The sequence below is a fragment of the Centruroides vittatus genome, unplaced genomic scaffold, assembly GCF_030686945.1.
Source record: "Centruroides vittatus isolate TY-2023 unplaced genomic scaffold, ASM3068694v2 contig_89, whole genome shotgun sequence".
In the NCBI taxonomy this organism is placed as follows: domain Eukaryota; kingdom Metazoa; phylum Arthropoda; class Arachnida; order Scorpiones; family Buthidae; genus Centruroides; species Centruroides vittatus.
The window spans coordinates 175,752-192,354 of NW_027122580.1; the positions used below are offsets into that span (position 1 = coordinate 175,752).

The following is a 16,603-nucleotide window of genomic DNA, read 5'->3' on the forward strand; positions in this document are numbered from 1 at the left end:
TAAAACTTTCTATTATATTAAAGCTAGATTTATAAATGGTGTTTAAATGAAAACTAGCTTAATCTGTGTGGATAAGGAAGACAGAACTTGAATTTATTCTTCTATTTAAATGATTTGAAAAGAAAATTACACCAAAAATCAATCAATGTTTTTTTATTGCAATAATTTACAAAAATGCATCTGTGACATCTGATCCAAAATTTCTAAAGTGCGTATTACAAGGTTTGCCTTTCTGATGATATACAAACTATTATAATAAATAGATATTAATATTGCTTCGGTTATCAATTTGAGATCTATAAATAAATCGAGATGGGTTTCTAATTTGGTAATATAATAAAAGAAAAATTTGGAAGAAGGATGCTTGAATGCTTTAGAAACACAATTTTGAAAGCGGGGATAAATTTTTTCCTCGAAACACTCAAAAAAGATTAGATTCGAAATTAGAGTCGTTAAGCAAATACGAGATGCGCAAACGTAATTTTTAGAAACGACGGATTTGGTCGACGATTTCCCGTCGCTTTGGTACGAACGTTCGGATAAAATAAATGCAAATTATTCCTTTGGTTTTCTTGTGAACGGCGAGTGGTTATTGCGACTTAATTTAGTCGACCGAAAAGAAAAGAAAAAAAATTTTTTTTCAATCCACCTAGTCTTACTTTTGATTATGACTTCAAATCAACAACTAAAAGAATGATTTTAACTTGTATTTACATTGCATTGAAAATTTTTATTTCTATTGAAATGTTTACTTTTCCAGTTCTTCTAGTATTCAACATAATACAAAAGAAACCACCTAAACGTCGATGTTCCCTCTTATTTCTTCGGTAAGAAAAGTATATACAGTTTATTCACGTACTGTAAAATATACAGTAATACGTACGTATGCTTTACTCGATAATATGTAAGGATTACAAAATAAACTGAGTAGTTAAACGGTCGCTGTCGTTACACGTTATAAGAAGCCGTTCTCGGTTTAAGTTAAGTTTATAAGAACACAAGTGGCAAATAGCCCAAACAGACATGGGCTATGGCACTTTATAGGAAATGGAGATAACTAAACTTATCACCACCAAACACTGATATATTTGATTTAATCGCTTCGAGAACATTAAGATACGACCGGTTGCGGCTGATTACTCGGGGAAATGCACGACGACGGCAGAGGCTGATTCCTATTAATGGTGTCTTTTATCACCGCAGCAACCATGTCTCGATCTCCCTAAGATAAACAAAGATTTCTGTATGATGCACGAATCGTTATTGCTTCCCAGACAATATTTTCACCCATACTTACCTGATTAATAAATCCATAAAAAATAAGTTCATCTACTAGTATGCTTGCATTATCTTTTAACGTCAACTCGCAGGACAATTGTCGGTTCATCTTGTCATCCATCCTTAGAAGAAGCGTAATCTGAAAAACTTGCCAATAAGTTTCGATACCGTCGTCTTTCAAATTAATTCTCAAAAATAAAGATTACCACAGGAGCCTGTCCTTCTTCTTGAGGTTTAATAGTACACATCATGTTAGTTATGTGTCTGGTTTCGATATCGGCCGGTTCGGGAGTCGTAGACTTAACCGATTCGGATATTTCGGGCGAAATGGCTCTGGGACGTACAATGGGAGGATGAGTTGGAGCAAAAGCAGTCAGTGGATAAATACCATTTCTAAAAAAAAAACAAGATATTTAGTTACATTTTATATTTCATTTAGAACATTCAGTTGATAATAAAACAGTTACTAAACATTTAACAAATAAGAAGGGATTATATTAATTTAGTAATTGAAAATATTAAATCATAATCCAAAGTATAAACTTCTTTGTATAAACTATACACACCCGAGCAAGAAACCAGTGCAAAAATTTTTGTCTGGTCTGAACTTTTAAATGATAGGATAAAGTAGCTTGGAACATTTAGCGTATCTTCTAATAGGACTAAATTCATTCTGAACATAGCTACTTTTAAATATACATGTGTGTACTGGATGCTAGAATTACTAAACATATGTCTACTTTTGCCATCCATTTGCAAAAAATGAGTATTTTAGTTATGAAAAATTAGATTACATAATATCAATTTTTAAAGACATATGTTTGAAGAAATATCATGTCTACATTAAAACAGCTCCACACTTGGTATTCACTGATTGATGAATAATTGCCTATTTGTCCTCTGATTTGACACAATATGTGGATAAGGAATGAGAAATGGCAAATACAGAATATTAGTAACAAGTAAATTATCCATACTACGTTGTATGTTTACAATACAATACATATACATACAATGTTTGTTCGGCATTTGGCACATACCAAATATAGGAATAGGAAGAAAAGGTAATGTGGCCGTCCTCACAGATACAGCTACAGTGAAAGAAGAGAGGAGGCAGAGTGCCTGGGGAGAGGAAATATATGTGGAGCAGTCATTAGAGGAAAAAACATTCCAAAAATTTAAAAAGTGAAAAACTGAAATTAATTCAATTTTATTTAATTTTCTGTGTATAATTTATGGCAGTGTATACACCAAAGAAAATTGCTCCCATATGCTCCATTTGTTTTATATCCATTAAGAATCCAATTATAAATAAGTGAAACAGAAAAACAATATTTGAGAAGAAACTGATTGAACTGCATTATGTTAAAAATAGCTATCAAATATTAAGAAAAAGCTGTTGTTTTGCTTCATTTTTATTTTGTTCATTTAATACTAATAAGAACAATAATAACTATATTAATTATTTTATTCTAAACTTGAAGATGATTTTGATATTAATGACTACATTATATATCAAACAAATCAATGACTGCCATTTCATATCAAAGACTTGTGACAAAACCAACAGAATTTAATTGGAAGTGAGTTTCAAAAGTTAGATAATTTCATTTTTCTCTGAAATTTTTTCCAAAAAAATAAATAAAATTTTACTCTAAGACACACAAAAATGAACTAATTTCAGCTAAAATACCATATACAAAATAAGAAAAGTCCTTAAAGGGTAAAAATCAACTTATCTTACTTTTCCATTACTGTGTGAAATTTTTAATCATTGTGTTAAGAAAGCACAGATATATTACTATATGCAGGGTTCCTATCAAATTTTTGTTTTGAATTCCCAGACCTTCACATTTCTTACGGTGTGGAATATCAACGTAATAAAACAGCATTTTATTTACTGCAAACGTCGAGTATATCTAACCCTTTTTGCATAGTTGTATGTTTCAAAGACTGCCATATTAAAAAAATACAGTATGCATACATCCTGTAGAAAAATGTACGATAGAATCCGCAACTTCAATGTAATGAAAAAATAAGCAATTTACAAACGAAACGTGAGCTTTTTATTTTATCATCATTTATCAATATTATTTGTATGTAAATCTAGTAAATATAAGATAGCATAAAATCAACAAACAGCATTCTTTGATATACAAATAGTACTGCACTGTGCTTAAAATGAACTCTTGACTTAGAAACACGTAATTTTAAAATCTTTCAACAAAAAGAGTAACTTTTTTAAACAGCAACATAATTTTAACAAAAAGTTAAATTTAAAAATTTTCAAATAAAGCATTTTTTCCCTCATAAAAAAATCATCATGTAAAAAAAAGAATTAGTTTTCTTTTGTCAACCACATTCTTTCAAAATTGCGTAAAAATAGATTGCGTATAAAGAGGGATAGGTGTAAGATTTTACTATAGCTTCTCTAACAAATCCACTAAATCTAGCAAAAAATTAGCTGAATTGGCAACTCATTAAAAGAAAAAAAATGTTCTGTTGCCACCATTTTGATTTTGGTTTTGGTGTAAAAGCCAGAGTTTTAATAATTATTTTTAATAATTTTTATTTATTTATTTATTTAATTTCGCATTAAATTTCGTCTTTGCATAAAATTTTCTTAAGAATGCAGACAAAATTTATCTATTTTAATCCTTAATTACAAATCTTATAATTATTGCAAATCATATCACAAACCATCTTTCTCACTTTTATAGCAAATTTTAATAAACTAATTAATGTTTTCAGCAATCTTAAATAGCCTTCCTCGGGTTTAACATAATTTCAAACGTCAATTAGTACATTTAAAACTTTGCGTTTTGCTTGTGTGAGATATGACAACTCTTTCCCTTTGGGAAAATAAAGGGAATAAAGTTAATTTTCCCAATGTCGGGAAAGTCCAGGGACTAATAAGTATGTGGGAAACGTGGTACGGACGGACGAAGACACCTCTTTACCACTTAACCCGTTTATTGTAAAAATATGCTTACAATATAGCTAAAGTTGTCTTTGTTTCTCGTCTTAAGTTCGTAGTGGCGGTAGTGGAATCCGGAGCAATGTTCGGTGAACGATCCGGAAAGGAAAGTTCATTTGATTTCTGTTCGATGTCTAGCACTAACATAAATCACTCGTGTTTTTCCCGAGTTAGAAAAGTCCTTTTTTTGAAAGGCAACTGTTAATTTGTGGAAGGGAAAGGCAGCGAAATAGCAGAGATAAAGTGGGAGAAAAGACAAATGACTGGAGGTGATTGGTGGCGATGGCTACGGAAGAGATGACTCTCGACAGCCTCGTGTGTTTGAGACACCGGCTTTTATCACCTTGTCCCTCGATCGTTTCCTGGGTTGGTTTTGGACCGTCACCTATGCTTTATGATGGGGATCTAATGGATTCTCCGATTTACTTGCGTCAATCGAAGAATCGGAGTTTGCAGAAGTCTTTTCAAACAATGGAAAATCCGACTCCAATCCAAATGATCAATCTTGAGAGCTGCACTGTCTTGACTATTTCTCAAGTTTCTATAAAAATTTTTTGTTCATTCCTTTTTTCATCCAATAATTTAATTATTTTATGTTTTTCTATTTTAGTGAGTTCCGGGACAATTCCGGAACCTCAGACTTGTATTCCTATGATGTCATAGATTACGAAAATTAGGCTTCTTAAAATGTATAGTATTTAAATTAAATAAAATAAATACAGAAATAAACATCAAACGAAATTACAATTATATGTTAATAAAATATAGAATATGCGCTGAAATATAGAAGTTCAGCGCATAGAATCGTAACTACGAATGTCTTTCTTTTGCAACATAACTATAAAAATTGTTTTGTTGTTGTTTTGCAGAAAATATAATCAAATTTATTTTAATTTTTTAAAAATTTATCAGCTTTTTAAATTTATAATTAATTATAAGCAAGTTAACATTGGTTAAACTATCGGATTACCTAGTTGATTTTCAAAACGGTAACTACAGTATATCTATTACAGGTATGATCCCTAAATTTGCCAAAATCAGTGGATATTTGTTACCCAACATCATTTCTGTTAAACTAATTATTAAACTATGTATCGAAGTTGTGGAAATTAACGGGAGAGGGGAGAAAATACACTTGCAGTACAGTTCTTTCAAGGAAAATCGTAACAACAAATGTAAAAAACTACTAGTCGGCGCTAGCATTTTACTGTAAATGTCGGGTAGCTATTTATAATTTTTTATGTTGTATAGTAATGTTTTAAATGTAAAAAACAATTAAATTACGGATTTTTACTGATCTATTTAGCTATTTTGAAGTGAACAATCTAATAAATTACGATTTCAAGTTTTAAAAGTTTGTAAACTAATTTTTAATTAGTTATTTTTTGTTCTAATTAACAAATTCATCTTTTTATAATCGCTGAATTATTAAAATTAAAAATTAAAACACTATTACATAATAGTAGTTTATCCTGTTATTAATCCACAACTGTAAAATTATATGGCTTCAGAATGGTGAAAAATGCCATTTTGGATTCAAAACGGATTCTGGTATATTTTCTTATTAAAGATTGCAGCATTACTTCTTGCCGCCTGCAGATGGCTACACTTGGTCAGCCATATTCGGCAAAGGAAATCAACAAGGCAGTTAAGGAGACAAATTCCCTGACTTTCCATGACTTTTTCTGAAAATAATAAAAATCCCCGACTTTCCCTCACTTTCCAGGTGCGTAGGAACCCTGTATATGGTATAAAAAAATACATTTATTAAAATAAAAAAACATAACTGGTTTCTTTTGTAATTTATTTTATGCAATTTTAATTAAAATGGCTGACAGTGTATTTTATAAATATTAAATTTGAAGAAATCAAGTCTTATATTTGCCATGTCCAATCATCAGAAAATATTAAGTCTTTCTTCACAGAGATGACCTTTTATTGTAGGCTACACTTCTACAGAATTGTGCAAAACAGTTTTTTTATTTATTTTGTGCATTTAAAAACATTCTGAGGAGGACCCCACGACCTTCACCTGACTGGAAAAGATTCCATAAAACAGAAATGGTTAAGAATCTTCTGTTATAAATGGATGCACTAGATCTGGGGCCGGCAACCTTTTCTGGACGGCGAGCAATTTTCAAAAAAAATATTTTTAAGTGGGCCACACAGTCAGATGTTTTGTAATGTAGTATGCAGCTTAACTAGTTTTTAAAATCAAATATAAATGTTATTTAAAAGAATAAAATAAAAATTAGTAACAATTTTATTTACATGCTATAACAACATCGAAAACAAAAAAGTGACAATTCTTAAAAAAGAAAATAATTTATTTTATTCAAATAAAAATAACATTAAAATTTAATGCAATTTTTGTTCTTGAATGTTTTTCGATAATTCATTTATGTCGGGATGGGTTTGAGAAACTGAAATCCTTAAAATGTTTTGCAAATTTTCATCGGTCAATCTCGTTCTATATTTCGATCATATATTATCAAATATTATCAATAAAAACTTTTACTACTTTTTGTTACTTTTTATTTATAGAAAATAATATTAATACTACAATCAATATAATTCATAATACAGTACAACAAATAATAATAATACAATAAAAAATAAAAAAGCCTTCCTGATTTTTTACTTTACCATATAAAAGTTATATTGCATGGTGGGCCACACAAAAACTTGCAATGGGCCACGTGTTGCCGACCCCTGCACAAGATTATTTTTAGTTTTAAAAAACAAAATAGTCTGTCAGCAATTTTTATTAAACAATGCCAAAGCAAAAATTTAGAACTACATAAAATGCAAATAACTTTCAATTAGACTGCATTCACACTGCTGACGACAACAACCACAGATCCTAAATGATAACAATGGTGTGTCATTCATCATATTTGTTCATCGCCAAAGTGTTTATGTTGTTCATTAACTGTGTTAGAGCACACAATTCGCATTAGGTTTACCATTATTCTCTGGATTTCTGCACTTTTAGACCACTCGTTCTTCATTTTAAAAATAGTTATAGGCCAACAGAGTAAAATATTCTTTCACATTTCTGGACATGTTATAGAGCAAAGGACTTTTTCAACACACAAGATTAGCTGTTTCTCCATCTTGTTCAAAGAGAATTGTGGGAAGTTCACACTGATTGGTCAATACTGTTATGGCAACAACAAATGTTGAATCTTACTTAACTTTTGAATGAGGATCAACTAAGTAAGATGAAAATGCAACAATAATATATATCTAATGCAAATATTTTAGACAGAAACAATAAAAATATCAATTTTTGTTATTGTCACTGGCACTTTAAATGCAGCTTTACAATTGCAGGATATATAATTGCAATTGAATCGGTGAGTGGAAAAACAGTACAACTCCGAAATTGTCAGTTTTTATAGAGATAGCCAAAATCACATTTAAACGTGGGCCCTCCTGATGAGTTGAACAGAAATATAACTAACAACACTGTGTACGTATTTACGAGGCTACCTGTTATGTTATTGGATGGAAAAACAATACAACTCCTGGAGTTGTATCGTTCTTCCACCCAATGTCATATGTTCTCCTTCAAATTAAAACCATATACAGTATCAGTAATCAAATATACAGATGTAACTGACTTCAAAAGCTGGTGGCCAAACTATTATAAAAAAAAAACCTGCAAATCACCTGTTCAAGGAAATAATGAAACCTTCTCAGTTTCAACCTACAATCAGTTAATCTATGACAGTTCTACACCAGGTTATATTTCTGCTAGTTGTTTTATCGGAGGACTACATACTGATCAAGCCTCACGCCACTCCAACTTTTCCAAATGAACCAGCCTACAAGAAACCATTACCAATCAATGCAAAGAAGATCAATGATATAAAAAAGTCTTGAAGTATATGAGTGGTGAAATCTTGGAGTTTTACTATCATATTACGTCTTGGGAGACAAGCAATGAAGACCAGCAGGAATCATAATGTAATCATTACAGTTCTAGGCCATCGTATTATGTAAAAAATAAGTAATAAAGGCATTCTTATTAAAATGAGTTACTTTTTTCTTACGTTTAACAAATATTGACTGGAAAAACGGTATAACTCCAAGTTTTGTTTTTGGCTGTACAGCTTCTCAGGATGCACTTAATGAAACTTGCTTGGCAAGGTCTTGTAGAGGGAGTCATTCCTTACAACTTCTCTGTTCACTTGATTGTTGTAAAATGTACACTTTTTACCCAAAACACATTTTTGTATTTATCTCAAAACAAGGATTTTGGAGTTGTACTGTTTTTCCACTCACCAATTCAATTATTATGAAGATTTCAAGACAAACTGCATCTGGAAGTTGCAAAATTTATTACACAGGGAGAAATTTTCAGCCATTACTAGTATTTGATGTCCAAAGTCAACAACACCTTGAAGATTTTGAAACTTAGATTCTCAAACTAGCAATTTGACAAATTTATATGTTCGATGGAAACCATCCAAATTGACTTCAGACCTCAAACCCAACATTTTCTTCAAAAATTCTCTATAAATTAACTCAAAAACTAGCATCCAACAAATCCTAGATATGGCTCCAAAAGACATAACACATTTAACTGTTGTGTCAAATCTGAAATATGGGAGGCATGGAGTTAGCTTTGATGTTCACCATCAAAGCTAACTCCATGCATCCCATATTTCAGAAACCAAAGCAAAAGTTGCTTTGGTTTTTGTTTTGAAAGACCATTCTTGGTTTTTCTAATATTAATTTGCAAATCCACATCTATTGAATGCCTTAACGAACAAACTGTCAATAGCCATTTATAATTCTAATTGGCTACTGGCCACCATTATAATGTCATCAGCATATAAAACCTTTATATATATAATTTAACCATAGTCCATTAAATTTTTAAATTCTACTCAATCTTCAAACTCTCAGTACATAGAGAAAACAATAATAGGCTCAACAGAAACCTTGCTCAATGGACTCCTTTGTTACAACAAAAATTTTCCATAGACATTCTATTAAGAAGCATCAATACAGTCATATTCATACACATTGACCTTAATAAGTTTGTCTTTCTGCAATTTAATTTTAACTCACTCACAAAGTTTGTTCTATAATTTCACATGGTCAAATGCAAATTTATAACCCACAAAACAAGTATATACAATATATATAAAATACAGAAATGTCTTCATTTTCACCCTTTCCAACACCAGGAACTAACAGTCTTTCTTAGCAGAGTCGTAGCCTAAAATAGTAATCATAGCCTTCTACAGAGGAATCTTACCATAAAGAGTTGTGACTTGATTTTATTGACTCTTTCAAGGGATATAACTCCTATTTCTTCTAGAGAAACAGATCCAAATTATTATCTCTACATTTGCAGCATTTCCAGTGGAAAAAAATGTCAAACATTTTCCAGGTGGTGTACTTGATAACATGGAACAGAATATATATACTTTAAACTTCCCTACATATGCCAAAATTTTTGTCTTTAGGAATGGAAGCAGCCATCTCTTTTTTTTTTCTTTTGCATAGTTTCTGTGAAGAAATAGCAACCAATATAAAAAGCAATGATTCTATTTTAGTAAAACTGGATTCTTTTACAATTTTATGTTTTGCATTTGAAAACATTTTCAAGAGAAGGTGTTTCACCTAACTGGCAAAGGGGTCCATAGAATGAAAAAGATTAAAAATCCGTGTCCTACTTTGCTAACTGTATTCTACTAAGTGCTTGTTTCAGTAGAATACATATACATACATACATACATATATATATATATATATATATATATCTACTGAAACTATATAACTTGATTTTACCTCTAAGAAGCCCACTTTGTTAAGGAGGTCCATTAGAAAGTGAAGTTTAATTTACTACTACTTTGAAACACTTGTACTAATGTTTTTATTATATCATATATACCGTATTAGCCCGAATATAACGCGATATTTTTCGACCATTTATTTTCAGTTAAAAAATCGACTCGCGCTAAATTCGGGGTTTAAGTAATGGAATGTAATATAAACAAGGACATTTTCCTACAGAGATTGAAACGCGACTGAACGTCAGACCTAGCTCGACCGACCACTTCAAAACAACCATGTGATCTAGTTAGTAGGCCTGCGCTTTTGTTTGCATAGCGCTACTATAGTAAGGCTATGTCTCCGCTTGTTCGAAGTTCATTAGTCACGTGATTTTTCGACCGCCTTTTGGGCTCTCACAGACGCCATTTTTTATCTTAAAATTGTGAAATTTTTGGCTTTGCTCGAATAATTATTATTACATCTTTCTTTTCTTTATTTTCTCTACTTTTAAACAATGTAAAATATTTCTATATTGACAAAATGCTTTATTTGTGTCGAATTTAATGTAATTTGATACGTAAAACGCAAAAAATAAACATATCAAATTTCAACTTGCTGTAATTTATCTCATGTTTCACCGATTGCCATCGGGTTTGTTTGTAAATGGGAAAGAAATATGACTTATTCAAGTTAAGTCAGTAGAAATTTCGTACTACTGCGAGAAAATTTGTCAATAGACCCGCTTTACCCCCTAACACGAAAGTCAATAAACGCTAATTGTTTTATAACCCTATTTTAAAATGCTTTTTTCTGAGTTGTAAATCGACCAATTGACTAAGTTTTTATTTTGTTTTACTCAGAAAAATGTTGTGTTTAAGATTTAACAGATATTTTCTTTACATTTTTACACATGAATTTTATTTTTAATTTTTTATCTGATATAGTCGTGTGTTAGGCTTAACTCGATCATTGACATGAATGTAACCTGTGTTATTAGCTATAAATACCTAAATAAATGCTTATCTGATTGAATTTTACTTTCTTTGAATTCTTTTATGAGTATTATTTTTTTTTTCTAAATATCTTTATGAAAATTTTGGAGTCGCGTTAAATTCGGGGTCGCGTTATATTCGGGCTAATACGGTATAAAAATTATAATTTAAACTGTATACCTCACATCTTCTAAAAACTTTTCTAGTTCCAATTTTTGTGCATCACTTCTACGTATAACCATGCTCTGATGACCATCTCTGTGAACGACTTCAGCCAAAATATCACCGACGTTATATTTTGAACGGAATGCTTCGTCAGTAAGTTGATCTGGTTGATATGCTAACAGCCAAAAATACATATATCTTAACATAAAAAAAATTGTCATCTATACACTAACACAGAAGAAGAAAAATTTAAGAATCCGTGTTGCAATAATGAAATACCTTCATACGATTTCATTTCTAATGATGTAATGCTAATAAATATTTTCAATATTTTTTAAAAAATCCCTAATATTAATAAACATAATAGCACAAATGAAAAATATACTCACAGGCACTGTTTACAACAACATGAGCAGCCAATAGACGAAGTGAATGTACTTCAAATATCACAGGATGAAATAATAATTCTCTAGAAGTTGGTCGTTCATTTGGAATTTTGCTAAGACATTTTTTGATAAAATCCTTAAAATAAACAAAAAAGGAAGGGGCTTATTAAAAATGTTAAAGCATTTAACTAAAATTAATGTTTTTGTAAGCTATCCAATACAAAACCACTATTCTATTGCAAACCAAACATTAAAAACAAAATAATAAATTAGTGGAAAATTAGAAATTTTAAGAAAATTGTAACAACATAAAAACCATCATCATTTGAGCATAAAAACATGATCTGTGAAATCAAGTTTTCAAATTACTGTAGTGTCAAGAAATAAAGGCTTTGCTTCCCAAATAACAATTCCTGTTAAATTTTCATAAATAATCCACCCCAAGGTAGGAATTTACTAATTATAAATTTAAAAAAGAACAATGTGTTAATATAATCTTTTACCAGATTGGTAGCAAAAATGCTTATTAAAATAGAATAGCTATTATTACTGAATTGTTTAAATTAAATATTTTACATAAACTTGAAATGACTATTTTTAGAGAGGGAAATCAAGTGTTACTGCTGTGTGTATTGTTATTGAATAAACCATATTTCAACAAATTGACTATTGATAAAAACATTATTTTTATCACATTATTTTTTCAGTTTTATTTTTACACTATTATTTTTATTAAATCTATCAGTTTAAAGCATGGTTATTTTCAATTTTCAAAATTTATATTTGATAAAAATATGTAAGAAACACTGTCTTTTGATATCAGATGTTTCAATTAAAATAAAATTTGTACATTTTTTAAATTTACATAAGGTTATCTTCAGATAAAGTTTAAATTTAAAAACAGAAAATTCAAGCTGTTTAAATAAGATAAAATAGAAAGTAAAAATTTTATTAAATAATTTATACAATTAAAAGGTAAAGACATTTTAAAAAGAATAAAGAGGTGTATAAAAAATGTCAATATGTGTTTATGTTTACAGTAAAGTGAAACTCAATGCTGTGAGAGATCCAAACCATGCAAAGTGCAAGCAGAATTTTTATAGTGCTGGAGAAGAATCATCTTAATCAAGTTTCTTTTTTCTAGATATTGTGGTACTGGCATAGCAATTGCTACACGTTACATCCTTTGTCTCATATTTATGTTTAATACTACTGTATATTCACTACTGAATGTAAATTACATTTTATGTATTTTATTTAAATTATAATTCTTATCTTTACTTTAAAAAAAAGTTTGTATATTTTTATAATTTATGATAGAATATAAAATTATGACTTCGTAAATGATGGTAAATAATATAGAGCAGCATTTTTCAGCTGCTGGTTCATGAATGGTGCCAGTCTACTAAAAATTTTACCAGTCTGAAGAAAAATAATTGATTGTACTGATGCTGGAGCTGTTGATTATGGGTGGCATTTAAATAGTAATACAGTGAAATAAATAAACATAATTTATAGTCGCATATGATTACTGGTCCAAGTAAAATTATCCATAATTTTACCAGTCTGCAATGAGAAAAGGTTGAAAAACACCAATACAGAGCATAGAAATAGTCAAGAATGAGAATGTGAGCTTTATGTTTAATATTGTTGTCAATTTGTAAATATAATGGTTCCTTGGACTTTGAACAGCTCTAACCTCAAACATGCCAAAGTTTGAACATTAAATTCAAGAGAAATATTATCCAGAGTTTGAACAATGCTTTTATGTTTAAACTCTCTGCACATTGAAAATTGCACTGGCTTGCATACACACCATTTGTTGTGCACCCAAGTCAAATTAATTTATTTTTAGTAACTAGTCTTTATATTTTTAGCACATACTTTTATTTTTATCCAAAACACAGTGCTTAGTCTTAAATATTCATTACTCCTCAACTCTTCTAGAGAGTTAAAGGAAATAACAATATTGTATTATTACAGCTATTTTTTCAAACAATAAAATTTCAATCTTAATAAAGAAAAAAATAATTGATTAATTCTTATCACTGAGAAGTTGACCATGATTTAAACCCACAAGTTAAATACTACAACATAATTCTGTACCTGTTTTATGTCAAAAACTTCAATTTTGTTTTCAATTGATTAAAAAAACTGTATTCATTAACAATTATTCTTTTTTAATTTCTAAATAAAGGTTAAATGCTAGTAAAATTAAAATCACAAATTATTTTACGCTTTACGTAATAAGTAAATATAAAATAAAAAGTAAATATTCTCTTCATATGTAATTCAAAGCAAAAATATCTGCACTCATTTTGGATTCAAAAATATAAAATAAAGTAGACCAAAGTTCATTTTACAGTTAAAATAATAGATTATAACTTACAAACATAATTAAAAATGACATAGTTTCAAGTAAAATAAAATTTTCACAATCAAAAATACCTTTTGTTGTGGATTTTCCAAAGATTCAATTGTTTTTCTTATGACTTCATCTGTTATTTGACTACCACTATCCCCATTACCTGATATTTCTAATGCAGCCATCTACAAGTAATAAAAGAATTCATTTGTAAAAATAACTTTTAGTTTTAATGCATTTCTTTTTCTTTTTTTATTTAATTTACCTCTAATGCACACATGCCAAATGAATAAATGTCAATCGCAGGAGACACCATAGTAACTGAAGTAGAGAATAATCAAATTATCTCAAAATGTATCTTGAGAATAGATTAAATTTAAAAAAAAAAACTTTGAAAATTTGATTTAAAATGTTTATTTAATACAGTATTTGATACGAGTTACCCAGTTTTGTAAAGCAAAAACATTCTAATGTTACTAAAAGTGGTACTTAGTAAATATTGTATAGTGTCAAATTAATTTTTTTTAAATAAATGTTAATTCATTTTGATTTAAATTTTCTTTGTTTAGTAAAAGTAATTGAAAATGACTGGATTAACTCTAACAATTTAAATGTATATAACTTTTCTCTTTTATTTCATTTATCAATTTGTGAATTAGGTTATATTACTGTAATTGTAGATTTAGAACTGTGACAAATATCAAATATGGCTTCAATGACTTTAAAAATAATTTGGTATGGGCCAAAATGTCATGCATCTGAAATTAATAGGGAAAGACTAAAATTAGAATTTCATGAAATGTTTCAATTAACTGGAAATTTAACTTTTGTTATCAAAAAATATAACTTATCTACTCAAAAAATTTAGCATGCAGTAAGTATTTTCTATAAAATGCATAGCTGTTCGTCTCTGTCAAAAGCATTTATTCAGTAACAACAAACCTAACTTTTTGTATCTCTCCCTCAATCTCTCAACAGTAGTTCCAAGTTACACTCATATTATGTTAAAATTTTATATTTGTGCAGTGTTCTCCCCAAGCCAATTTTAGCTAAATATTTCCTCTGATCAGTTAATACATAAAATGTTTTATATTAACAATAATCAATCTATGCAATTGAATTTCACTATCATTAACTGAAAGTTTTAAAGAAAATTTGCAATAGCTGCAAGCTATAACATTACAGATCAACCACAAATTTCTTCCTGAGAAAAACACTGTAGAACATTTTTTAAAGAAAACATCTCTTCTTACAAAAAAAAATTCCATTTTTTTTTTCTGTAACTTCTTAATTTCTCTCTGTAAAATCATTTGATCACAGAAAATGAAAATTCATTAAAAATGTTAGATGATTTGAGTTATTAATAACAGAAATCATTTTTCTGGATGCAATTTAAACAGCTCAGAACGAACATTCAAGGTAGAAGCTTATGTATTTTTCTTTTTTGAACATTTAACATTATACAGAAGGTCTTAGTCAGGACAGAACACAAGTGCATACAAGAACAGAATAGTTTCAACACTGTGTAACCTTCTTCCTATAAATGTGCACAGGCTTTCAGACAATCCTACATTTTGTAGCATTAAAATTTTAGAGTAAGAATAACCACAACTTTTATGTTGAAAATAGAAATGACTTCCTTTTTTTTCGTAACCAATATTGTACTGTATATAATATAAATATATGAAGGCTTTATAGTATCAGGTTCAGCTGTCCCATGTGTAAAATCACATTTGAACATATTCAAATATGATCTTTGTGATACATACACACAATCATGTAATAAGTAAGTGCTCAATAGTTTTGTTAAACTTTAAATTATTTTTGAACATTCAGTTAACACTTACAATAGGTACAACCATATGATTACTAATCACTGCAATAAAGTTTGCTTTATTTTATATTGAAAAGATATTTAGTATAATTCAATAGCTCTTGTAATTAATACTTTATTTAGCATAATGCTAATGACTAATTATAACAACAATAATTTTTGACACACTTCTAGCCAAAATGATTCCCACCATTTTGGTATTTTGATCTGATATATAAATGCACCATATCCAATGACTAGTAAGTAGATTTCAAGGGAATGTACTAATATGAAATGATACAGTACAGATGTAAGACATTGTTACACAGTTACAGAGTCAGTAAAAAATCAAAGAACATGTCAAAAATAGGAATACACTATATCTGACCTACCATCTCAAGCTATTTTGATATGGACTAATGTTTCTTGATCATAGCATTGTTGAAATTGGTAACAACCCAATTAATGACATCAGAATTCCATGCAGTTGTATTAGTGTTGATTCAGTATATCCACACTTCTAGAAGATATAACATATTTTTCATATTTACATCGGAACTCCTTGTAGGACCATTGTAAAACATTCATATTGTTGGCCTGGAAGTACATGACTATTTTTATTGGCATATTATCCAGCTGCTATATTCATTTTTTCCAAATTGGCATTATCTGTGGGAAAGACATGCTGAAGGTCATCTAGATAGTACTGCTGTTATACTTTTGATTGAGTAGGTTATACTGCCAGTAAAATCATAACACTTCTGATGATTGAATGAGGTGCAATCATATTCTTGCACACTAAACGATAGACAATTTATATCTATAAATAATTTA

At 29.3% G+C, this 16,603-nt stretch overlaps 1 protein-coding gene across 1 annotated transcript in view; it reads right to left on the minus strand.

Annotated features, from left to right (window-relative positions):
- Window positions 1–138: 138 nt before the first annotated feature.
- Madm (MLF1-adaptor molecule) overlaps window positions 139–16,603 on the minus strand; it is a 115,291-nt gene continuing 98,826 nt past the window's right edge. The window contains exons 7-13 of the mRNA XM_067280668.1: window positions 14,222–14,277; window positions 14,040–14,141; window positions 11,595–11,727; window positions 11,221–11,380; window positions 1,485–1,671; window positions 1,298–1,417; window positions 139–1,222 (exon numbers count right to left, since the gene is read on the minus strand). Coding sequence (XP_067136769.1) covers window positions 1,112–1,222; window positions 1,298–1,417; window positions 1,485–1,671; window positions 11,221–11,380; window positions 11,595–11,727; window positions 14,040–14,141; window positions 14,222–14,277 — 869 coding nt within the window. The 3' untranslated portion in view covers window positions 139–1,111. The remainder of the gene's footprint in view (window positions 1,223–1,297; window positions 1,418–1,484; window positions 1,672–11,220; window positions 11,381–11,594; window positions 11,728–14,039; window positions 14,142–14,221; window positions 14,278–16,603) is intronic.